This window comes from Ursus americanus, chromosome 20 (assembly GCF_024610735.1).
Source record: "Ursus americanus isolate L20-20 chromosome 20, mUrsAme1.1.p, whole genome shotgun sequence".
NCBI classification, from domain to species: Eukaryota; Metazoa; Chordata; class Mammalia; order Carnivora; family Ursidae; genus Ursus; species Ursus americanus.
In genome coordinates, this window is record NC_142146.1 from 28,589,729 (window position 1) to 28,614,440 (window position 24,712).

The 24,712-nt window shown below is 38.8% G+C and overlaps 1 protein-coding gene across 11 annotated transcripts in view; it reads left to right on the forward strand.

Annotated features, from left to right (window-relative positions):
• The window catches only part of NEK11 (NIMA related kinase 11), a 245,937-nt gene that overhangs the window by 86,519 nt on the left and 134,706 nt on the right, over positions 1–24,712 (forward strand). For 9 of the 11 annotated variants that reach the window (XR_015727864.1, XM_087870200.1, XM_045791750.2 and 6 more), the window contains 6 exons: positions 13,278–13,427; positions 13,521–13,599; positions 14,024–14,059; positions 16,029–16,114; positions 18,739–18,858; positions 21,259–21,355. Coding sequence is in view for 10 of the 11 variants with exons in the window: in XM_087870200.1 (XP_087726326.1) it covers positions 13,278–13,427; positions 13,521–13,599; positions 14,024–14,059; positions 16,029–16,114; positions 18,739–18,858; positions 21,259–21,355 (568 nt within the window). In the remaining variant the exon portion in view is untranslated. The remainder of the gene's footprint in view (positions 1–13,277; positions 13,428–13,520; positions 13,600–14,023; positions 14,060–16,028; positions 16,115–18,738; positions 18,859–21,258; positions 21,356–24,712) is intronic. The other 2 variants (XM_045791749.2, XM_087870198.1) reach the window with 1 other exon arrangement.

Consider the following 24,712-nt stretch of genomic DNA (forward strand, 5'->3'; position numbering starts at 1 on the left):
AGATTGTTACGAGACTAGAATGATTAAATGAGTTAATATATGTAAGGAATATAGAAAAGGGCCTAGCTTATAGTAAACACCATTAAAATTTCAGCTAGTATTTTCCTTATTATCATTATTATTGCTATCATTTGTATTATTGGTGGACATAATATAATAGTCTGCTCCCAAGACAGCTCAAAATGTCCTGTGTCAGGAATTGTTGCTCTCATCCAACCCTTCCAACCTGTCAGAGCCAGGAGAGATTGTCTAGCTTTGTTCTGTTTTTTTTTTTTTATGACCCCGCCAGATTTTAACAAATGTCACTCATCTTGCTCTAAGCCTTCTTTTTTTTAATAATTTTTTTATTATATTATGTTAGTCACCATACAGTATATCCGTAGTTTTTTTTTGTTTTGTTTTTTTTGTTTTTTAAAGATTTTATTTATTTGACGGAGACAGCCAGCGAGAGAGGGAACACAAGCAGGAGGAGTGGGAGAGGAAGAAGCAGGCTCCTAGGAAGGAGCCTGACGTGGGGCTCGATCCCAGAACGCTGGGATCACGCCCTGAGCCGAAGGCAGACGCTTAACGACTGTGCCACCCAGGCGCCCCTATATCCGTATTTTTTGATGTCAAGTTCCATTGGGGCACCTGGGTGGCACAGCGGTTAAGCGTCTGTCTTCGGCTCAGGGTGTGATCCCGGCATTCTGGGATCGAGCCCCGCGTCGGGCTCCTCCGCTAGGAGCCTGCTTCTTCCTCTCCCACTCCCCCTGCTTGTGTTCCCTCTCTCGCTGGCTGTCTCTATCTCTGTCGAATGAATAAATAAATTAAAAAAAAAAAAAAAAAGTTCCATGATTCATTACTTCCGTACAACACCCAGTGCACCATGCAATACTGGCCTCATAGAATTAGTGCCCTCCTTAATACCCATCACCAGCCTATCCCATTCCCCCACCCCTTTCCCCTCTGAAGCCCTCAGTTTATTTCCCAGAGTCCATAGTCTCTCATGGTTCATTCCCCCTCTGTTTACCCCCCTTTTCTTCTTCCCTTTCTTCTCCTACCTATCTTCCTACTTCTTAAGTTCCATAAATGAGTGAACCATATAATTGTCTTTCTCAGCTTGACTTATTTCGCTTAGCATTATCTCCTCCACTCCCGCTCATGTTGCAGCAAATGTTGAGAAATCGTTCGTTTTGATGGCTGAGTAATATTCCATTGTAGATATGGACCACATCTTCTTAATCCAGTCATCTGTTGAAGGGCATCTCGGCTCCTTCCACGATTTAGCTATTGTGGACAATGCTGCTATGAACATTGGGGTGCATATGGCCCTTCTCTTCACTACGTCTGTATCTTTGGGGTAAATACCCAGTAGTGCAATTGCTGGATCGTAGGGTAGCTCAATTTTTAACTTTTTAAGGGACCTCCACACTATTTTCCAAAGTGGCTGTACCAACTTGCATTCCCACCAACAATGTAGGAGGGATCCCCTTTCTCCACATCCTCTCCAACATTTGTTGTTTCCTGTCTTGTCAATTTTTGCCATTCTAACTGGCATAAGGTGGTATCTCAATGTGGTCTTGATTTGAATTTCCCTGATGGCTAATGATTTTGAACATTTCTTCATGTGTCTGTTAGCCATTTGTATGTCATCATTAGAAAAGTGTCTGTTCATATCTTCTGCCCATTTTCTGATTTATTTGTTTCTTGTGTATTGAGTTTAAGAAGTTCTTTTTGGATCTTGGATACCAGTCTTTTATCTGTAGTGTCATTTGCAAATATCTTCTCCCATTCCGTGGGCTGCCTCTTAGTTTTTTTGACTGTTTCCTTGGCTGTGCAGAAGCTTTTTATCTTGATGTAGTCCCACAAGTTCATTTTTTCTTCTGTTTCTCTTGCCTTTGGAGATGTGTCATGAAAATGTTGCTGTGGCCGATGTCAAAGAGGTTGCTGCCTATGTTTTCCTCTAGGATTTTGATGGGTTCCTGTCTCACATCGAGGTCTTTCATCCATTTGGAGTTTATCTTTGTGTATGGTGTGAGAGAGTGGTCAAGTTTCATTCTTTTGCATGTAGCTGTCCAATTTTCCCAGCACCATTTATTGAAGAGACTGTCTTTTTTCCACTGGATGTTTTTTCCTGCTTTGTCAAAGATTAGTTGCCCAAAGAGCTGAGGGTCCATTTCTGGGTTCTCTATTCTGTTCCATTGGTCTCTATGTCTGTTTTTGTGCCAGTACCATGCTGTCTTTACGATCACAGCTTTGTAGTACAGCTTGAAATCCGGCATTGTGATGCCCCCAGCTTTGTTTTTCCTTTTCAACAATTCCTTGGCGATTCAGGGCCTTTTCTGGTTCCACACAGATTAAAGGGCTGTTTGTTCCAGTTCTTTGAAAAATGTCATAGGTATTTTGATCGGGATGGCATTGGAAGTGTAGATTGCTCTGGGTAGCATAGACATTTTAACTATGTTAATTCTTCTGATCCATGAGCATGGAATATTTTTCCATCTTTTTGTGTCTTCTTCAATGTCTTTCAAGAGTGATTTGTAGTTTCTAGAATATAGATCCTTTACATCTGTGGTTAAGTTAATTCTGAGATAATGTATGATTTTTGGTGCTATTGTAAATGGAATGAATTCCCTAATTTCTCTTTCTTCAGTCTCATTGTTCATGTATAGAAATGCAACTGATTTCTGAGCATTGATTTTGTATCCCGCCACATTACTGAATTGCTCTATAAGTTCTAGTAGTTTGGGGGTGGATTCTTTTGGGTTTTCCGTATAGAGTATCATGTCATCTGCAAAGAGAGACATTTTGACTTCTTCTTTGCAGATTTGGATACCTTTTATCCCTTTTTGTTGTCTGATTGCTGTTGCAAGGACTTCTAGTACTATGTTGAATAATAATGGCGAGAGTGGGCATCCTTGTCGTGTTCTTGATCTTAAGGGAAAAGCTTCCAGCTTTTCCCCATTGAGAATGATATTTGCTGTAGGCTTTTTATAGATGGTTTTTATGAGATTGAGGAATGTACCTTCTATCCCTACACTCTGAAGTGTTTTAATCAGGATAGGATGCTGTATTTTGTCAAATGATTTTTCTGCATCTATTGAGAGGGTCATATGGTTCTTGACTCTTTTCTGTTGATATGATCTATCACACTGATCGATTTGCAAATGTTGAACCACCCTTGCATCCCAGGGATGAATCCCACCTGGTCGTGATGGATAATCCTTTTAATGTACTGTTGGATCCTATTAGCTAGGATCTTGTCGAGAATTTTGGCATCCATATTCATCAGGGATATTTGTCTGTAATTCTCCTTTTTGATGGCGTCTTTGCCTGGTTTGGGAATCAAGGTAATACTGGCCTCATAGAATGAGTTTGGTAGTTTTCCTTCTCTTTCTATTTTTTGAAACAGCTTCAGGAGAACAGGTATTATTTCTTCTTTGAATGTTTGGTAGAATTCCCCGGGGAATCCATCAGGCCCTGGACTCCTGTTTTTCGAGAGGTTTTTGATCACTGTTTCAATCTCTTCATAATTAATCAGTCTGTTTAAATAATCAATTTCTTCCTGTTTCAGTCTTGGTAGTTTATAGGTTTCCAGGAAGGCATCCATTTGTTCCCGGTTGTTTAATTAATTGGCATAAAGCTGTTGATAAAAGTTTCTAATGATCCTTCCTATTTCATTGGTGTTGGTTGTGACCGCTCCCCTTTCATTCATCATTTTATTAAGTTGGGTCCTTTCTCTATTCTTTTGAATAACTCTTGCCAGTGGCTTATCGATCTTATTTATTCTTTCAAAGAACCAGCTTCTAGTTCTGTTGATCTGCTCTACTGTGCTCCTGGTTTCTAATTCATTGATCTCTGCTCTAATCTTGATCAACTGCTTTCTTGTGCGTGGGTTAGACCTGTTCTTCTGTTCCAGCTCCAGCTTCTTGAGGTGAGAATATAAAAACTGCATTTTAGATTTTTCTATTCTTTTGACTGAGGCTTGGATGGCTATGTATTCTCCCCTTTGCAGTGTCCCATAGGTTTTGGACCATTGTGTTTTCATTCTTGTTGGTCTCCATAAACTGTTTAAATTGATTTTTAATTTCCTGGTTTACCCAATTATTCTTGAGCAGGATGGTTCTTAGTTTCCAAGTGTTTGAGTTTCTTCCAAATTTTTCCTTGTGATTGAGTTGTAATTTCAAAGCATTGTGGCCTGAGAATATGCAGGGAATAATTTCAGTCTTTTGGTATTGGTTGAGACATGTTTTGTGGCCCAGTATATGGTCTATTCTGGATAACGTTCCATGTACATTCAAAAAGAATGAGTATTCTATAGTTCTGGGGTATAGTGTTCTATATATATATCTGTGAGGTCCGTGTGGTCTAGTATATCATTCAAAGCTCTTGTTTCTTTGTTGATTTTCTGCTTAGGTGATCTGTCTGTTGCTGATAGTGGAGTGTTGAGGTCCCCTACTATTAACGTATATTTATCTATATGTCTCTTTATTCTGGTTAAGAGTTGGCTCGTGTATCTTGCTGCCCCCCTGTTGGGGGCGTAGATATTTATAGTTGTCATATCCACTTGTTGGATACATCCTTTAAGAATAATATAGTGTCCTTCTGTATCTCTAACTACCGTCTTTAGTTTAAAATCTAATCTGTCTGATATGAGAATTGCTACCCCAGCTTTCTTTTGAGGTCCATTGGCATGAAAAATGGTTTTCCATCCCTTCACTTTCAGTCTGGATGTATCTTTAGGTTCAAAATGAGTCTCTTGTAGACAGCATATGCATGGGTCATGTCTTTTAATCCAGTCTGCAACCCTGTGGCATTTTGTGTGAGCATTATGCCATTCAGATTGAGAGTGATTATTCAGAGATATGATTTTAATGATGTCATGTTGCCTGTAAAGTCTTTGTTTCTATAGATTGTAAATTTCTGTTCTGTATCACTCTTGGGGCCTTTTTACTTTTATAGAACCCCCCTTAATATCTCCTGTAGGGCTGGTTTCGTGGTTACAAATTTGGTCAGTATCTGGCGATCATGGAAGGTCCTTATCTCTCCAACAATTCTAAATGACAGCCTTGCTGGAGAAAGGATCCTTGGCTGCATGTTTTTCTCAGATAGAGCTTTAAAAATCCCCTGCCAACCCTTCGTCTCATTCCAGGTCTGTGTAGACAGGTCAGACATAATTCTGATATTTTTGCCTGTGTACATGAGAAATTTCTTCACCCTGGCACTTTCAGTCTGTATCCTTGGATCTAATAGTGCGAATTGCACTATGACATGACGTGGCGTAGGTTTGTCGTGGTTGAACTTGGGAGGAGTCCTCTCTGCGTCTTGGACACGAATGTTTGTTTCCTTTGCTAGATTATGGAAGTTCTCAGCTACAATTTGTTTAAATATTTCTTCTAGACCTTTCTTTTTCTCCACCCCCTCGGGGATGCCGATAATTCTGACATTGGAACGTTTCATTGAGTCAGTAATCTCCCGTAACCTACATTCTTGAGATTGGATTTTTTTTGAACCAAGTTTCTGTTTTAACTTTCTCTTCTACCATCCCATCCTCCAATTCACTAATTCGTTCTTCTGCCTCATTCACCCTGGCCATCAGAGCCTCTAGTTTTGACTGCATTTGATTCATAGCATTTTTAATTTCTGCCAGATTCGCTCTCATTTCCACCCTTAGATATTCTATATTCTCGTTAATATTTTTGTTAATATTTTTTTCAAGTCTACACATCATCTTGACCATTGTTACTCTGAACTCCATTTCTGATAATTTGGTTATATCCATATCCATCAGTTCTGTGGCAGAGGCCACAGACTCATTATCTTTTCTTTGCTGGGGGGGATTTCTCCTTCTCATCATTCTGATGAGGAGAGGTTGCAGGGTTGCCCAGAGCCCAAATTATTGACCAGGACCCAGGCAGTGTGCACTTGTTTTATAGGGACCTTAGGGATGTGGGCTTCTTGATTTTTCAGCCTGCCTTCTGGGGGAGGGGTCTGCTGCGCTGATATTCAGGCAACTCTGTTTGGGTAGAGTCTCCGTGTCCCCTGCGAGGGGGGATGGGGATGGGCACACTGTGAGCTGGTATTTCCGGGCTTTTGTTCTCTGGCGGCTTTCCTTGGTGGTTTTCTGTGGCTCTTCTGAGAGTCAGAGCAGCAGTGGCCGAATCCTAGCCTCTGTCTCAGAACAGAGAGATTGCAGTCTGCAGTCTGCTCTCCACTGAGCTCTCTTAGCCTGTTTAAGTCTGTTTCTGCTGGTGCTGCTAAAAACCCTGCAGCGACCCGGGTTGTGCACCCCACAGCCGGTGTTCCAGCCCTCACTTCCAGAGCCAGCAGGTCTCTGTCCTTTGTGTTTCTAACACCACCAGCTGCCCCCGGTTCCCGCGCACGCTCCCGAGCTCTCTGTTTCAGTGTGGTTTATGCGCATTCCAGAGCGCCAGTTTTTAGTCTGGGTGCGCGCGCACTCCCAAGCTCCCGAGCTCTCTGTTTCAGTGTGGTTCATGCGCATTCCAGAGCGCCAGTTTTCAGTCTGGTTGCGCGCGCACTCCCAAGCTCCCAGTATCAGTCCGGTTCCAGTGAGCGCTCCGGAGCTCCGGTTTTCAGTTCGGTCACGCTTGTTCCCAGGCTCATGGTCTCAGTCTGCTCTCTCGCAGGTGCTGGTCCACGAGTCCGGCCCGCTCCCCAGTCCAGGTGGCTACCGCTTCCCAGCGCCCAAGTGTGGCGGCTCCCTCCCCATTCCAGTTATCTTCTGACATCTGTGCGCGGATTCAGGGCTCCCCGCTTCGTACCTCAATACTCAGTGCTGGAGATGTTCATTGGTAGAGATCCAGATGTATCTTCCTGCGTCTCAGGCTGATTCCGTGGGTTTTCAGGATGGTCTGGTACCTATCCAGCTCGACTCAGGGGACCAGCTGAAAAAGGGACCCCTACTCCTCCGCCATCTTAACTCCTCCCTCCTGCTCTAAGCCTTCTTGTGTTGGAGGGTCCCTTTCCTTCAAGAAGTCTGCCTCCTGGCCAGCTAGCTTTGTTCTGCTTTTAACCCAAGCCCTGAAGAAGACTCTGAGCCCACGGGAGCTGAATTAAAACTTCAGAAGAGAGTGTGTGGGCGCTGAGGGATTGATAAGCCTTCTACTCCTTGGACCTGTGAGTTTCATTCCTTTTTTCAGTGTTCAAATTATTGCATGTACATTAGGTTACATAGCAGGGTGTCGTCAATGTAAATTTTTTAGAATACATTTTTAAGAAATATTGAATGAGAGCAATACCAATACCAAACAAGCTGATCTAACATGACACCTTTCTGGGCAAATGACTTCCTTTTGGGGCGCTTTGGTTTTCTCACTGGTACAATGAGAGTTTAGAATTGGCAAATCTTGGTAGATTCTGTAGCTCTACTATTTTAAACATTCTCAGGGTTCAAATTAGACCCTCTTTGGGGAAAATAAGTAAGTATATTGGGGCAGTTTATAGCACACAAATATTTTACATGTGTCCACACAAATAAAAGTATTTGGTTCAGTCTGATATTTGTATTTTACTATTAATGTATAGCCCTCCCCTCTCTTTTTGTTAAGAAAACTTTTTTCATAATGTAACAAGTACTGACTTGATAGCATCTTTTTCATTTCATCATTCTTATGAGTGTATAGTGGTACTGCACTGTGGTTTTAATTTGCATTTCTCTGATGACCAGTACTGTCAAACGTCTCATGATTTGGGGCCATTTAGTGTCTCTTTAAGTCTTTTGCCCATTTTTCTATTGGATTCTCTCCTTTTTCTTATTAATCGGTAGGTGTTTTAATTAATTAATTATTTTTTTATGTATTCAGGATACCAGTCTTTGATGGATATTTGAATTGCAAATGTCTTCTCCCACTTTGTATCTTCCTTGTCACCCTCTTAGTGGCGTGTTTTTATGAATACAAGTTCATAATTTTAATGGAGTTCGTTTTATCAGTCCATAACTTTATTGTTAGTGCTCTTTACATTTTGTTTAGGAAGTCTTTGCCTACCCCAAGATCAGGAAGATATTCTCCTGTTTTCTTTTAAAAGCTTTATGTTATTTTTCACTGTTGAAAAATGGGTGATTTTTGTGTATGTGTATGGTGTGAGATAGGAGTCCACATACATTATTTTCCATATGGGTATTCAACTGGCCCAGCACAATTTGTTAAAAAGATCATTTTTTTTCCTCTACCATCGTACAGTTTGTCTTTGGATCAATCAAATGATTGAATATGTATGGATCTGTTTTTGAGCTCTGTGTTTTGTTCCATTGTTCTGTTTTTATTTCTTTGCTGATATCACATTTTCATAAGTAATGCAACTTAATAATGAATCTTGCTATTTGGTAATACAAGGTCTCCAAATTTGTTCTTCTTTAACTGCCATGGCTCTTTGTACTTTGCATTTCTATGTAACTTTCAGAATTAGCTTGTTAATTCCCATAGAAAGTCTTCTAGGATTTCAATTGATATTGCATTGAGTCTATAGATCATTCTGGGACAAATCGTTGTCTTCATTATGTTGACTCTTTCAATCCATGTATGTGGATCTTTCCCTCTCTACCCTCAACCCCTTTTTTTTAGGTGGTCTTTAATTTCTCTTAGTGATGTATTGTGGTTGCAGTGTAGGGCCTTGCACACCTTTCATTAGATTTATTCCTATGTGTTTGACATTCTATGTTAGTGTGACATTTTGCATTTCATTTTTTAAATGTTTGTGACAGGGTTATTGAAATGACCTTTTATGTACATAACCATGTTGAAATGCTTAATGACAGTTTATATATTTTTCTAATCTTTATATATATTCCTTATATTCTTTTTTGTATAAATATATTTATATTTTTAAAATTTTTTCTGCCCTTATTCTGAATAGCACCTTCATTACAATATTGAATAGAAGTGGTGATAGTAGACATACTTATCTTATTCTCAGTCTCAAAATAAAAGCGTAAACTTTCAATATGTCACCAATAGGAAAATATTTACTATATATATTATAGCTCTAAAAATGATTAAATAAGTTCCTTTCTATTCCCAGTGTGCTAAGAGTTTTCTTCTTTTAAAAACACAAAGAGGAGATGCCTGGGTGGCTCAGTCTGTTAAGGGTCTGCCTTCAGCTCAGGTCATGATCCCAGAGTCCTGGGATTGAGCCCTGCACCAGGCTTCTTGCTCAGCAGGGAGCCTGCTTCTCCCTCTCCCTTTGTCCTCCCCCTGCTTGTGCTATCTCTCTCTCTCTGATAGATAAATAAATAAATAAATAAATAAATAAATAAATAAATAAATAAACAAACTAATAAATAAATATCTTTAAAAACACAAATGGGTTTTGAATTTTATGTATAATTTTTCTCTTTTCATCTATCATGAAATATATGCCACTGATTGATTTAAATAAAATCTACTTGGTTGTGGTATATTATCTTTTTAATATAGCACCATATTCTATTTATAATATGCATCTATGTGTGTGTATTTGGAACTTTTGAATCTATGTTCATAAAAAAAGTTGCCTATAATTTTCTTTGTATTACTCTTGTTATACTTTATATCACAGTTGTGCTGACTCGTTGAAATGAAGAAATTAAATAAGATTAGTGTTCTTCATTCCTAAAATGTTTGAAAGAATTTGCCAGTAAAGCCATCTGACCCTGGAGATTTTTTTGTGGGGAGCTATAAAAACTTTTTTTAAAATTATTATTTTAAATATTGTTTTAATTAATATTTTAATTATTATTTTTTATTATTTTAAATTATTATTTTAAAAGTTTTTAAAGTTAATTATTATTTTTATTATTATTTATAATAGATAAAGGACTATACAGATTTTATATTTTTTTCTTGGTATCAGTTTGGTAAGTTATATTTTTTAAAGACTGTTCATTTCATTCCATTTTTCAGATTTACTGGGGAAAAACATTTATGTCATCTTAATACTTTCTTTTTTTTTTTTTTAAAGATTTTATTTATTTATTTGACAGAGATAGAGACAGCCAGCGAGAGAGGGAACACAAGCAGGGGGAGTGGGAGAGGAAGAAGCAGGCTCATAGCGGAGAAGCCTGATGGGGGGCTCGATCCCATAATGCTGGGATCACGCCCTGAGCCGAAGGCAGACGCTTAACCGCTGTGCCACCCAGGCGCCCCATCTTAATACTTTCTAATAGCTGTGGAGTCTATAGTGTTGTATACTTTTCCGTTTCTGTTATTATTTATCTGTGTGGTTTTTTCTTCTTGTTTTCTTGATCAGTCTCGCTGGAATTCTATTAAATCTATCAATCTTTTATTTTTATTGTGTGTCTGTGTCTATTTCATTAATTTCTACTTTTTAAAAATTCATTTCCCTAAACTTTATTTGGTTTGATTTGCTATTCTTTATCTTCCCAAGCTGACTTAGATCATAGATGTTAAGCTTTTTTCTTTATTAATGTATACATTTAATACTTTGCAATTTTGCTATAATCATTTGTTTTTAGCTACATTCAAAGTATTGATATTTTGTACTTTTATTACTCAGTTTTAAATTTTTCTAATTTTTGTTGGAATTTATTTGACCTATGAATTATTTAGATGTATATTCTTGAATTTTCAAGTAGTTGGTGATTTTATAGTTTTTTTTCCTCTTATTAATTAATAAGTCTAGATTAATTTCACTGTGGTCAGAAAATATGCTCTGAAGTTTTCAATCCTTGAAGTCTGTTGAGGCTTCCTTGATCCTAAGTATAGTCAATTTGGAAAGTGGTCCATTTGCTCTTGAAAAGAATCTGAATTCCATCATTTTGGGATGCATTTATGTTAGTATGTCAATTTTGGTAATTGTGTTTAGCTTTTCTCTATCCTTGTTGAAGTTTTGGTCTGCTTGTTCTATCAGCTATTGAAAGAGGTATGTTAAAGTCTTTCATTATGACCATGAATTTGTCTATTTTTCTTTTAATTCTGTCAATTTTAGCTTTATACACACCACACACACACACACACACACACACACACTCAGAGTTATTGGATTTTAGAATTGTTATATGTTCCTCATGGCTTGATTTCTTTATCATCTACCACATTAATCTTAGTAGTGGTTCTTGACTTTAAGTCTATTTTGTCTAATGCTAGTATAGCTACACCAGCAATATTTTGATATGTATTTGCACGGTATACCTCTTTCTGTAAACTGCTCTGTGTCCCTATATTTAAGGTTTGTTTTGTGAGTAGTATATAATTTTTGACCCCATCTGATAGTCTTTTAATTGAAATATTATCCATTTACATTAACATAATTACTCTATATTTGTATTTTTATTTGTCATCTTATGATTTGTCTTCTATATATACCATTTGTTGTTTTTTTCTCTCCTTTCTTGCTTATATTTTAAATTTTTATTTGATTCTTTTTCCTCCAGTAACTTGGTAGTTATAAACCTGTCAGTATACATTATTTTACTATTCTTTTGGTGAAAACCATAGCAATCATAATGTACGTCCTTGCCTTAGTATAACGAAACTTAGTTTAATGAAAGTTATTACTTTTACCACTTTCCCAATAATGCTAGGACTTTAAATACTTTAACTCCACTTACCCTTTTGTGTCTTTCACATTATTTTTGTCACAAAATTATATTCTGCATAATTTTAAACTCCACAATATATTGTTAGTATCATTTTATAGAGTTAATATTGGCTTATACATAGTTATAGAATTACTATTTATAGTGTTCCTGTTCCTCCCTGCATTCCTTGTTTCTGCCTGGGATCATTTTTCTTGAAGTGGAAGAATTCCCTCTTAGGATTGTTTTTAGTTCTATCCTGCTGGCAATGAATTCTCTCAGTTTTTCCTTGTCTAAAAATGTCTTTATTTCACATTTATTGAAGGAGATTTTTTTCTGGTATAGGAATCTAAAGATGTGCTACATTATATTAATAGTCATCATATTAATAGTCGCACAGATAGGTGCAAAATTTATTAAGCTTCAAATAATTTTCATAATTTATAATATTTACATTGATCTTGGTGTTTTAATCACTATCATGGGATTTCTCCTAACAGGCCTCTTCTTTTTAGCATTCTGTAATGAAAATAGTCCAGAATTTGGAAAAAAAAATACCTTGTGACCTTGATTAAGCCATTTAACTCCTTTGAGCCAGTTTCCTCATGGATAAAATGAGAAAAATATAGTGGCTGTATGTCACTGTGAAGTTACGAGGTTCTGTTGAGTTATGTATGGAAGTTTTTTGCAATATGAAAAGTACCAATTAGTTGGAATTTTTTAGTGTCATTGTTATTTACTGAAACAGAAATATCTCTTTGTATTGAGTATATATCCAGAATTCTCTTACCAGTGCACATTTTTATGATACCCACAAAATGGTTAAAATGATAGTATTCATGCATAAACTTATTTATACATGCACTGCTTTTATAAGAAAGTAGGATGGTGCTAAAAGTTACATAAAACAGAACTTATACAAGGTTGGTTGTAACTTTATTTCTGATTTTTCAAGCAACTAACATGAAAAGGGAGACCTGGCTGGTTACACAATTCAAAATCCTCATAATATTTTTAAAAATCCATTAATTTAGGAGAAGTATAGTTCTTTCTTAGTATACTAAATTCAGGCAAGAATTTACCGCTTACTTTTCTTAATGATGCTGAGTTATTTGAAAGATTATTCTGCTGGTTTAGAGGTTACTGATTTGCATGGTTAATCCAAATCAGTGTTGGACTGGTCTAGAATTTTAATATTCTGTTTCATACGCTCAAAGGGAGAATTATACATTTTAACGTGAGCTGCAAGTAGCTGCTTTTCCACCCTCCTTGCAAATGTATTCTATTCAGAAAACTAATAAAGAATGCCAGCTTCCTTTTCAAAATGCTTGGATACACATTTGAGGGAAGGTTAGGCTGATAAATTAAAATTTTATTTTGCATATATAGTATTCACAAAACTGCCTTAGAAAGATATTTAGCTGTATTTTATTTTTCCTTTGTAGAGGTTCCTTACTACATTGATCAAATGTTTATTTGCCCTCCTGTGTGCAGACATATTCCTGTTGTTTTGCTTCTCCTCTGACAAAAAATGATCATTCACACTTACACTTTGTAGGGTTTTTTTTTCATTTTCCCCTCTTTATTTATTAAATGTATATTTAAATGGAAAAAGAAAGTATGGAATTGAAGCTTTTAAACACACAATCAAAGGGTATGTTAGTGTCTCACAAGCAATGCCGTGACACATCTGAGGTTTTGTATTGTGATCAAATTTAAAATAGGACATTTGTTTCTTATTTAAATTCTTTGACTTTGTCTTTAGGTCTCTGGCATGCATTTTATATGAGATGTGCTGCATGAATCATGCATTCACTGGCTCCAATTTCTTGTCCATTGTTTTAAAAATTGTTGAAGGTGACACGCCTTCTCTCCCCAAGGGATATCCAAGAGAACTGAGTGCTATCATGGAACGGTATGGAAAGTGATATATTGCCATAGAAGCAATTTTAAATTGTACTTATATTTTAGTTCATTTGAAAAATCATTTTCTTCTTAAACATTACAGCATGTTGAACAAGAGTCCTTCACTGAGACCATCTGCGAAGGAAATTTTAAAAATCCCTTATATTGATGAACAACTACAGGTATTTAAAATGAAAGGGATACTGTCAAACATGTATTAGCATTTATATATATTCGAGGACTTGAAGATAGGCTGCGGGAATAAGATGCATTAAGAATCAGTCAGAAAGGAGAAAAAAGATTTTTTTAAAAGCTGAGGGAAATTATTAGTCAATCTCTTTGCAAAAGAAGGCGTGTGAACTCCAGTTTCCTGGAGCCCCTGAGAAGTTAGGGTTGTAATTTTCTGTCTAAACTCAACATCTGCCCTTAGAGCTCTTGGTTTACAAGTCTTACCTCAATACTTTGTAAATATATCCCTGCTAGGACAAGAAAGTACCACTAATGATACTAAAATCTGGGGTTCTCACTGAGCCTTTACTATTCCATTCCTCTCTTATATATCTTAATCATACTTTTTACTGATTAGGTGCATTTGTTTTCCTGTAGATTAGAAATTTTGATGCAGTGAATCTACCTCTGCTGGTAAGAAAAAAGCAAACGGTACCCTCTTGGAGGTTGTTTTTCTTTTTCTTTCTTTCTTTCTTTCTTTCTTTCTTTCTTTCTTTCTTTCTTTCTTTTTTTTTTTTTTTTTGACTTAGGCTTTTACAAATACCTCAGGCAAATTTCCTTGAATTTTATGACTAGTTTCAAGTGGACCCACAAAGCAGTCATTCACCTTCAAAGATGGGCACACCTTTTTGTCCGCATCTGGTTCTAGGTAGGAAACAAGGATGCTGACTTGATGTGTCTCCATCAGTTGAGTGCTGAGCACAGTGTTGATACTGGAGATGCTGAAAGGAAAGGAACAGCTAAGGCTCCTGTCGTTTTGCAACTTGACTGCTAGTAAGAGGATCCAGTACCCAAGAAAGAGTAATTTTACATCATCAAGAGCACTAGGAAGAAAGTGCACAGGATGCTGTAAAATAAAGGAAGGGAATAATGGCTTTGGTGGTCAAAGAAAGAGTAGGAGACGGTTCTCTACCAGTGAGATGGTGAGAAGCAGCCAGTCATGTAAAGAGCCTGAGAGAGGGTTGGAACCACAGGGAAGTAGCTGGGACAAAGCCCTGAATCAGGTTATGTTTCTAGATGGAGACATAGAGGAGGGGGGTTCTTATGCAAGAATGTGCACTCTGGAGAAGCCCCTGAGGACATGGGGTAATAAGCAAGACAGGAGGGGAGGTGCCAGAAGTCCCCTGGTACTTTGAGCAGAGCCAGCTCCACTCGCCCAAAGGCAGGCCGCTGAAAAAGAAGCACAGGTGCTAACTGTTGGGATCAAAACCACACGGATGGGGCTTTGAGCAGACCAAAAAAAGTTAAAAGGAATCCAAGGAGATCTGCTGGGACTAGCCTGAGGTGGGTGAGGCAAGTGAGGCATTTGCCCTGGGGCAAAATTAAAGAGGATGCCAAGAACTCATTAATCAGGATAAATACCATTTTGTTGCCATGTTTAAAACATCCAAATATGCTAAAAATCCATGGTAACAAAATAACGAAAGTTCACAGGCATCGTCCAAAAGGGCTAGGATTAGGGTGATGGAAGTGAGGTAGAATGGTACAGGTTCAGTGTTGGATCCTGTCTTTATTTTTGTTTTCTGTCTTTATTTAAACTTTTATTTATTTTCTTTTTTTAATTCCAGTATAATTAACATACAGTTCACAGTTATGTTAGTTTCAGGCGTACACTGAGGTGATTCACCAATTCTATACCTGACTCAGCGCTCATGGTGATAAGTGTAGTCTTAATTCCCTTCTCCCATTTCACCCATCCCCCCACCCGCCTGGCAATTACCAGTTTGTTCTCTATATTTAAGAGTCTGTTTTTTTTTGTTTGTCTTCTTTTTCATTTGTCCATTTGTTTTGTTTCTTAAATTCCACATATGAGTGAGATCATATGGTATTTGTCTTTCCTTGACTGACTTATTTCATTTAGCATTATACCCTCTAGATCCATCCATGTTGTTGCAAATGGCAAGATTTAAACATTTCATATTGATTGCTCCATGACTTTTTGGTATCGGTTTTGATTTTTTATAATATTGCATTAAAATATGACTTATCTTGGTTACTAAGTCTTTTGGTGCCCCTTCAGTTTTGCACCTGAGGCGAGTGACTCACTTGTCCCAGCCTAGCCCTGGCTGTGGCTGTGGGGACCCGCAGAGACTGGGGAGAGCTTGTTTGTTTTTGGAGCTGAGGGGAGGCCTGCCTGTGGTGGGTAGCAGGGAGTGAGAGAACAGGCAGTGAGTGCCAGATGAAGCTGGAGCCTGACCCCCCCACAACCTTGCTGCATAAACTACTGCAATTTGTTGTAACCCTTTATCAAAGAAAAAGTAGTTACCAGTGGGTTTTGTTTTCACACTCCCAGGCATGGTCAATAGCACTGCATATCAGAAAAGGCCCCTGGTAGTCGGCTGCCCTTTCATTTAAAGTGCGTCAGGGTTGTTCTTTTTTTCAGCACCTGATGTGTAGATACTCGGAAATAACTCTGGAAGACAGGAATTTGAATTGTCAGAAGGAGGCTGCTCAGATAATTAATGCCATGTAAGTAATTGCTTTGTTTTTAAAAAGCCCATTGAGCATAATGTTAAATGCATTTGTCTTTAAAAATCTATTGTGCTAAGCTGACTGCGTGGAGTATCCTAGAATTCGCTTAGGTCTCGCCAAGAAATTAAGGAGCATCAGTAACTTGGCGTTCCAAAGCCCCTTTGCCCCAGGTGGTAGCAAATTGAAATTATAGAAGTTTTAAACCACTGCACAGCTTACAGATCTGCAGGGTAGCTCTGCAGTTGCCTTGTAAGTATATAGAGAAATTAATATCTCAAACATTTAGTGATAGTTGTGCTAATGAGCCTTCCATATTAAGCATAAATGGTTTTCACATGTTGTTTGTTTAACAGGAACTGGCAGAGTATCTATTGAGAAGACAACACTGTGAAGTCCTAGGACAATCGAAAATAAGCCAAAATTTACTTCCTTGAGATATACAGAGGAGCTAGAGAATGCCTTTTTTACAAACATAATTATTTCTTGACGTATCTTCTCTCTCCTACGTCATTCAAAATTCCTGTGCTATAACATACAAGAGCCTAGAATACTAGGTGACTTCAGAACAGCCATGTATAGCTGTGCAGGCTGTGGACTGCATGACTCAAGGGGTTATGTAAAGACCAAATCTAGAATTTTGCTGAGGAACTCTCTATGTAATTTTATAAGGGCCCTACGAGAATGGCAGTCCCTCTCCAGAGCTGTGCAAGGCACTCGGTGAGAACAGTAGCCCTTGTTAGCCTAATCTTCAAGGCCAAATAACACAAATATGCTTCTCTGACACTCAGTCCAGTGGTCTCTCAACTGCAGTATGTTTGTTTTCCAATTTCACATTCAAACTGAGGAAACTGGTTCATCAAAGATACTCAATCTTCGTTTAATGCATGATCTCCAGTTAAAATACCCTGCACCTCAGGGGCTAATGTTTGAGGCATGCTCCTATAACCTAATTTCCTCAGGTTTCTAATTATTCTTTCAAGAATGCCTGGAATTCTGATTTTGTTTTATTTTAAACTGAGACGTGAGAGTAGGAAAATACTAAGCTAATTTTAGCTATCATTTTGTACTGCAGTTGTGATACCGTTTACCTGACAGTGCTTACAATTAAAGTGTGCCAGAATCCAGTCGTTTGTATGGTCTTCCACATTATGAAATATTGATTTCAAATGGTCACTGTTTTGGGTTGTTTTTTTTTTTAAGATTTTATTTATTCATTTGACAGAGAGAGAGAGACAGTGAGAGAAGGAACACAAGCAGGGGGAGTGGGAGAGGGAGAAGCAGGCTTCCTGCTGAGCAGGGAGTCCAATGCAGGGCTCCATCCCAGGACCCTGGGATCATGACCTGAGCCGAAGGTAGACGCTTAATGACTGAGCCACCCAGGCGCCCCATCACTGTTTTGTTTTGTTTTGTTTTCACGATCTATAACTATGTTTCAAGGAGCTCTATTTGATCTTACAAAATAAGGGATGTATATTCCAGAAAATCATGTGTCCCCTGAGGCTGTGGATTGTATTCCAGAGAGATGAGAGCTGCCTACAAATGGCCATTACAATTGCACAATTATTACAAAGTAATAAAGATTACAGTGGGAATGAAATGAAATGGAGACTTCTCCTAGTATTTTGTAAGGAGGGAGCCGAGTGCAAAATGCATTCTGCAGTATTGGGCCCTAACCGAGTCAGGCACAGAAATAAATGTCATTGAGAATATGGTTGCAGACCTTTCAATACATGAGTAATGTAAGCACATTTCTTTAACTGAAGAAAGAGGCTCTTAAATAACAATTTTAACTAACATTTTGTGGGGTGCTTGGCTCTGTTATAAGCACTTTCTGTGAATTAACTCATTTAAACTCACAAGAGCCCTATGAATTAGGTACTATTGTTATTATCATCATTATTATTATTTTAATGATCATAAAGAGGTTAAATAACTTGTCCAAGGGCATATACACGTAACCTGGGAGCTAGGATTCGAACCCAGAGAATGTTATTAACCTGAGCGATAACCACTGTGCCATGCTTACCTGCTGTATGAAACATAGAATATACAAGCATAGAATTTTCCAACAAAACTTAACTATTACAATGCTACCATTTGGGTTACTTTGATGTGTCAGACCCTGTACAAACATTGCTTCATGTAATACTCACTAAAGCCTATTCTTTACAGATGAGAAAACGGAGCTTCAGAGAGGTTCAGTAACTTGCCCATAGCTACAGAGCTAATGAGTGGTAGAGATGGGGTTCAAACCCTGCCTAATTTCAGAGATTAAATCCTATCCACATGGCTGAATTAGTCTGCCAGTCCATTTACTCCTTGATGGCCAAGATCCTAATTTGTCTTACGTTATGGAAACCGGTCCTACGCCATGAAATGAGCAGAAATTTGGAAAGTACATAATTTGTTTTTAAACAAAAGTCTAATTTGAAAAATATTACCAATTAACCACAGTCCTGGTTGGCTCGTTACCTACCCTAGAGTTTATTAGTTTTTGTCTGGCCTGTCTCGAGATGCTTTCCCCTTCTCAGTAGTGTAATGATACTTCTGTAAAATATTTGTTTAATTTTTCTGAGGCTGTTTGGGATGAACTGCATGCGGGGGATCTTTATTATTTATAGGCAAAAAAAGATCCACCTGCAGACTCTGCGGGAGCTGTCTCAAGTGCAGAAAATGACGCCGAGAGAAAGGATGCGGCTGAGGAAGCTCCAGGCAGCTGATGAGAAGACCCGGAAGCTGAAGTAAGCTGCCTTTCCTTAGGGTACCCTGCACTCTAGCCACTTCCCAGGGCTCCGAAGGAGTTGACTAAAGAAGAGCAAAAGCAAAAACAAGAAAGCAAAATGCACATGCGCATTATATAGTTCTTTGTTTCTTCACTTACTTGTCCCCATAGATTGTTATCGGATGCCAGCCACTATTAATGTCAGGCTTTTGGTCTGGTGTGCAAAGAAAGATTGAATGGCAGGGAGGTTATCATGAGGAAAATGGAGAGTCAGCCTCCAAATGAAGCCTCGTTGCTGCTGACACGTCCTGTACGTACCCCGGAGAGAGGGTGAAAAGAGTGGCTTCGTTCTGTGTCCTCATTCCCCCGATGTTTGCTGTACCCTCTCTGCCAGGGGACCTAGCTGGTCTATAGGGAGAGGAATGTACCGGCTGGCAATTGTTGACTTTAGAAAGCAGACTGGAAGCAGCTCTGCTCTGTCAAGTGAAGCCCTTTGATAATCTATGCTCTGGGCAACCCTGCTGGTGGACAATATCACTAGTAATTCAAGTATTTACAGGAAAAGGGGAGATTCCCAAGAGTCTAGGGCTAGACTCCCAGTTTCTCAAAGACAGTTTTTTCAGTTGGTAGGTTATCCAGTCTCCTAATTTATCTTCTTTCTTTCTCTGCCAACTTTTTGGTAGCTTAGAAGCCCCAACTAAGAACTAGAGAGATAGAAAGGACCTGAAACTCAAATCTGTGTCATTTTGTGACCTTGGTAACGTATCTGAAAAAGGATTTGGAAGTATTCTTGCACTTACAGTGCATATCATTTGGAACCGATTAAGAATCTATGAGACTACTTCTTTCCCCTTAACACATGCTTTCTGTAATCAATGTGGGAAAAGATTTCTGTCAGAGTGCACCATGGGTAGTTGTATGCTGGTAAATGTTTAACGACAACCACCTCTGGGGTTGTGGGGCTGGGGGGTGTAAATACTCCCGCAATGGCCAATTTCAAGCTACCAATGTGATATCGTGGAATGTTCAGTTGGAAGAGATGTACACAGTCTGCTCTTGGGAACCAGTACAAGCTGCTTTCTGCAAACCACTGCACCACTGAGTGTGGCTTTGACTGAGAAAATGTATTTACATAAATTGCTTGAGCCATTGTATCAACTAAGTCCCAGACCTGTTTCTGAGGTCTTGGGAATGGCAGTATTTCTGGGACACCATGACTCATGTCATTGTTTGAGGGTAAAAGGAAAATTAAATCTCTGACAGGAACAGATCAGAAAGGCAATTTAATAACTCACATGCACATTACAAATTGTATTTCAGATTAAAACTTTTTTTTATACACAAAGAAAGTCATAGGTCTTCCATATGACATTCAATATGTTTCTTATTTAAAGGCAATGGTTATAAATAAAGTTTGGTCTTAATTTTATGAATGAATTTCATTGGAATTGTTTTTTGGTCATTATTTCTAGAATTTGAGCACAGTCATGTGTTTTAGCTAGAAAACGACTCTATTGTCAGGAGAGATGTAATGTACCCACTTTATAAATGAAATTTGACTACAGGGATATTCAGTGACTTTTCAAAAAAATCTAAATGTAAATTAGCACACAGGTAGTCATAAGAACTCAAATCTTTCTTCCAGTTTAGTAGCAGGTCTATGACATTTACCTCTTCTACACTAGATGAAACAAAATGTGTTGGAAAAAAATTCCCCTTCACAGTAGCTCTCAAATTCTTTCCATAAATTCTTTGAAATCTAGCTCTCTTCTCCTTGTTTGTGGGTTTATTCATCCTGAGAGCGGTAATCAAGTTATTAGTATGTGTTGGGCACGGTCTGGGTGTCGGGGGCACACTTGAGAATGTGCAGGGGTCCAGACTGCCTTCTTTTGCCTCAGAGTCCCACGGATCCTCATGAGGAATCTGACATGATAAGAATTCTGTGTTTTTAATATGTGTGAACCCCTAGTTTAATCACCTGATAGAAACTGGGCCTTTTTTCTGGAATGTTCAGAGACCCCTGCTTCTAAGAAATGTTATTCCAGAAATTAGAAATTGGGAAGTACAGACATGCTCATGTTTTGTTTTATAAAACCTAAATAACTTTATTCTTGAAGTTGCCATATGGCAAATGTGTGTATATCTAATTTTGAATTTCAGCGATGCATTTTAGGGGTTCTAAGGATGGCTAAGAAGCCAGAGCATCATTGTGTGTGCTTGAAAGAGAATCCAGTGGGTGCTACACTGCATTTGCCCTGATGAGGGAGAGACCTGTTGGCTTGGCTTCTCAACACCCTGTTGGCTTGGCTTCTCAACACCCCTGTTTACCTGTTGAAACAAGGATCACACTTAACTGCATAACATAGACGTGCCTTTAGCAAAATGCAGCTGTTTCTCTACACTCACTTTAAATTTGCAGAAAGCTTGCAGAAGAAAAATATGAAGAAAATAACAAACGAATGCAAGAGTTGAGATCTCGGAACTCTGAGCAGCAGCTAACTGTTGATGTACTCCATGTAAGTGCCCTCTGGTTTTAAATGTTACATCAAACCTTTAATTGCTTCAGATTCATCACATTCATGTGGCCAGTCAGGTACGAGAAGGGACGGGGCGGGGGGGGGAAGCATCTAGACCAACTTTTCCCCTTTCAGGGTGGAGGCACTGGGGTTCGTTTTAGCATACAGGCCAGTGGTTAGTGATGAACTAATTTAGAGCAGCTGTACTTAGAGATGAATCAATAGATTCATCCCCAAAAACATCAAGTGCCTACTGTGTACAAGAAAACTCAATCAGCATGGAATGAAAAATTGATAAGTAAAATTATGACTTTGCAGAGCAAATGTGTGTATATCTAATTTTGAATTTCAGCCATGCTATTTTTACATTACCTCTTAATCCATTGTTCTCCTTCTGTCTTATTGTTTATTCTTTCCCTTTTCATTTCCTGTCTCCCATCTATATCATTGTGCATTGTGTTAATAACCCCTTTCGAACTTTGAATAATTACCTTAGATGCCCAATAATAAATAGGGTTGCAGAGTCACATGAAATGGACCCTAAATCATATCCTCAGCATCCCAGGCCCCTGAATAGCAAATGCCATTTTCTCTAACAGCTAAAAACATCTTCATGGGCCTTGCTGTAGGCTCTGATACTTAAGGAAATCTTTCTTCATGATCATACTTGGACAACAGACATCAACCCTAACTTCCTAGCTCTTCTGGTAAAAGCGACATCGGAAGGAGTCATTTTTATGGAGAACTTTATGTCTCAAATTCTGGTTGTTCATTCGTTGGAGATCTCTGCATCTGAGGGAGGCTCTTTTTCTTTAGCAGGAAGAACCAAGCCCCCCTGAGGCTGTGAGGCTGATCTCTGAGGTCTGGGGACACTCATTCTGCTGTAGCTCAGTGATCAGAGAGCCCCAAACCCTGGGGCATTGCAGGAGCCTCCAGCAAAGCTCACTCTTAGCCACGCAGAGCTTAGGGTCACTTGTTTTCTGCCTCCATCTGAGAGGTAATCCACCTTTCTCGATTATTAAATGGTTGTGAGTGTTGTCTATTTCTGAAAACCGAAAGTTGGACCAGATAGGGGGGTCCTGCCTTCACTGACCTTAAGAGTATCTCTTTCTTGGATCCTTTAACAGATAATATGGAGACATTGGTGACATGTGCTCAATCCCACTTGCCCCCCTCTGTGCTCATCTCCCACTCTGTTAAGTAAAGCCAGCTGTGGGATCTGTTGTGGGTCCCAGAGACGTGGAAGATGGCATCATTCCCACTCATAGAACCTGGTGAATGGAGATGCCTGGCTCTTACAGACGATAGATATCTTCTAGCTGGTTCAGTCTTGCAGACGGGGTTGCTCAGCAACCTGCTCATCCCCCCAGGTATCTTGCCCTGTTTTATGCAATTATATCAGCCACTTCCATCTGGCCCTTCATTAGCACCCCACCTACTCACTTTCAAATGTCACTTTCTGTTTAGGAAAATCCTCTTTGACCTCACAGGTCCACAATCGACTGGCTCTTCTCTAAATTCTTATGGCTTACAGCAATGCTTCTCAAACTTCAAAATTCACCCAAATCACCTATTGGTTTTGTTGAAAGGCAGATTCTGATTTGGCTGGTCTGGGATGGGGCTTGGGATGCTGAATTTTTAACAAGCTCCCTGGTGATTCTGAGGCTGCCCATCCAGGACCACACTCTGATTAATAATGGACAGAAATTGAGGCTCTTGAAAGCCATTCACCCTCAGATGAAGGAAGACCGGGAAAAGCCACCGATTAACAGACTTCCTTATAGACTGTTTAGGAAAAAAGTGTTTCATGGGAACGGAAGTAAAGGAAAAGTGACCTGGGGCTTTCTTGTTCGCCCCAGGAGGAGAATGAAGAGAGGAGGCTAGGCAGGGAAGAGACTCGGTTAATCACATTCACAGGCACAGAATGAGGCAGGTTTAATGATATTCAAAGAACAAAGCAGAGAGCAAATGGGAAGCTAAACACTTTGCAGTGGGACTGAAGGGTTTTAAATATCTCAAGAAAAGGCATCAGTGAGCTAGAAAAGAGGAAATAAAATATAAGAAAGAAATTGGATTAATCAGATGCAAGAAGCTAAAGAAAAACATGATGAGGAGAAAAAGAAGAAAGAAGAAAAGGTTCCTGTCTCTGCCCATACACATATTTATGATTTAATTTCTTCCTGATTTCACTGGGGCTCTTTTCTCTGTTCCTTCTTCCTTCTCTCTTGCCAGCTGAGGCAAAGTGCTTTATATTTCAAAAGTAGTCGTATGAGATAAAATCAAAGTTAGGGGAGAAAAATGGGCTGGCTCTGTCATTTCTTGAACATGTTATAAAAATTCTTTGAGGCATTTAGGAGAATAGCTTGTTTTGTTTCCCAGACCCTAACAGGGCCTTTTATTTTGGCGGGCATTTTCTGCTTGGCTGAATTTGGACTTTGAAATCTGGAAGCATAGTTGAACGTGGAATCATGTTAGGCACCATTTCTTTAAAGGATGGTAGCTTTAAAACAGCTAGGTTCCATAAAACACTCGATAAGCCTGGTCTTTCTGGTATCCTGTGGCACTTACAGTTGCAACGGTGCCAAAACTGGGCTCCTGTGAGAAGTGTGTAACTGATCAGGTCTCTGTATATGAAATAGTAAAGGGGATCAAAGATCAGAGCAAATCCTTTCTAAGAGAAGCAATTATAACAATTCTATCTGTACCCTTCAAAGAGAACCTCAGCAAATCAAAGTCAATTGAGGGCCCAAATTCTTATTTTCCAATAATTTCTGAAGTAGAAGTGAAAACACACTTCATGCAATCTCTGTTCTTTGTTCTTAAGGTTGCCTGTGTGCTATCAGTGATCCTTTGAAATTTGAAACCAATTTCACCTCTGACAGCAATTATACCATATAAAAACTGGACTTCTTAAAAATATTTGATGACTGTATTTTCACAAATGTTGTACCACAGTGTGGCATGGCTTGTTTCACTTATTCATTAAGATGAGTTTGAGTTTTTCCTTCGTTTTAATAAGAAGACACTCTTGGAGTAGTTCTCCATGAAAGGCACTTATCAAGGAAAATAGGTCAGTTCGGCATTAGCTCTAGGTTGCAAACACACACACACACAACAGGAAAAAAAAAAAAGAAGCAAAATGAGCTATTGAAATACCTACTGATATATTTGAGAAATTTAGCTTTTACTCTTTTTTAAAGTGTGAGTTCTTTCATGTGGCTTCTTAGATCTCTTTCTTTAGGAAACTGGAGGTCACCAAATCATAGCACTGTTAAAGCTAGATGAGAACTTGGAAGTCATCCAAGCCAACAGCTCCACTCTGAGATGAGGAACCTGAGCAGGGCTGGACTAAGGGGA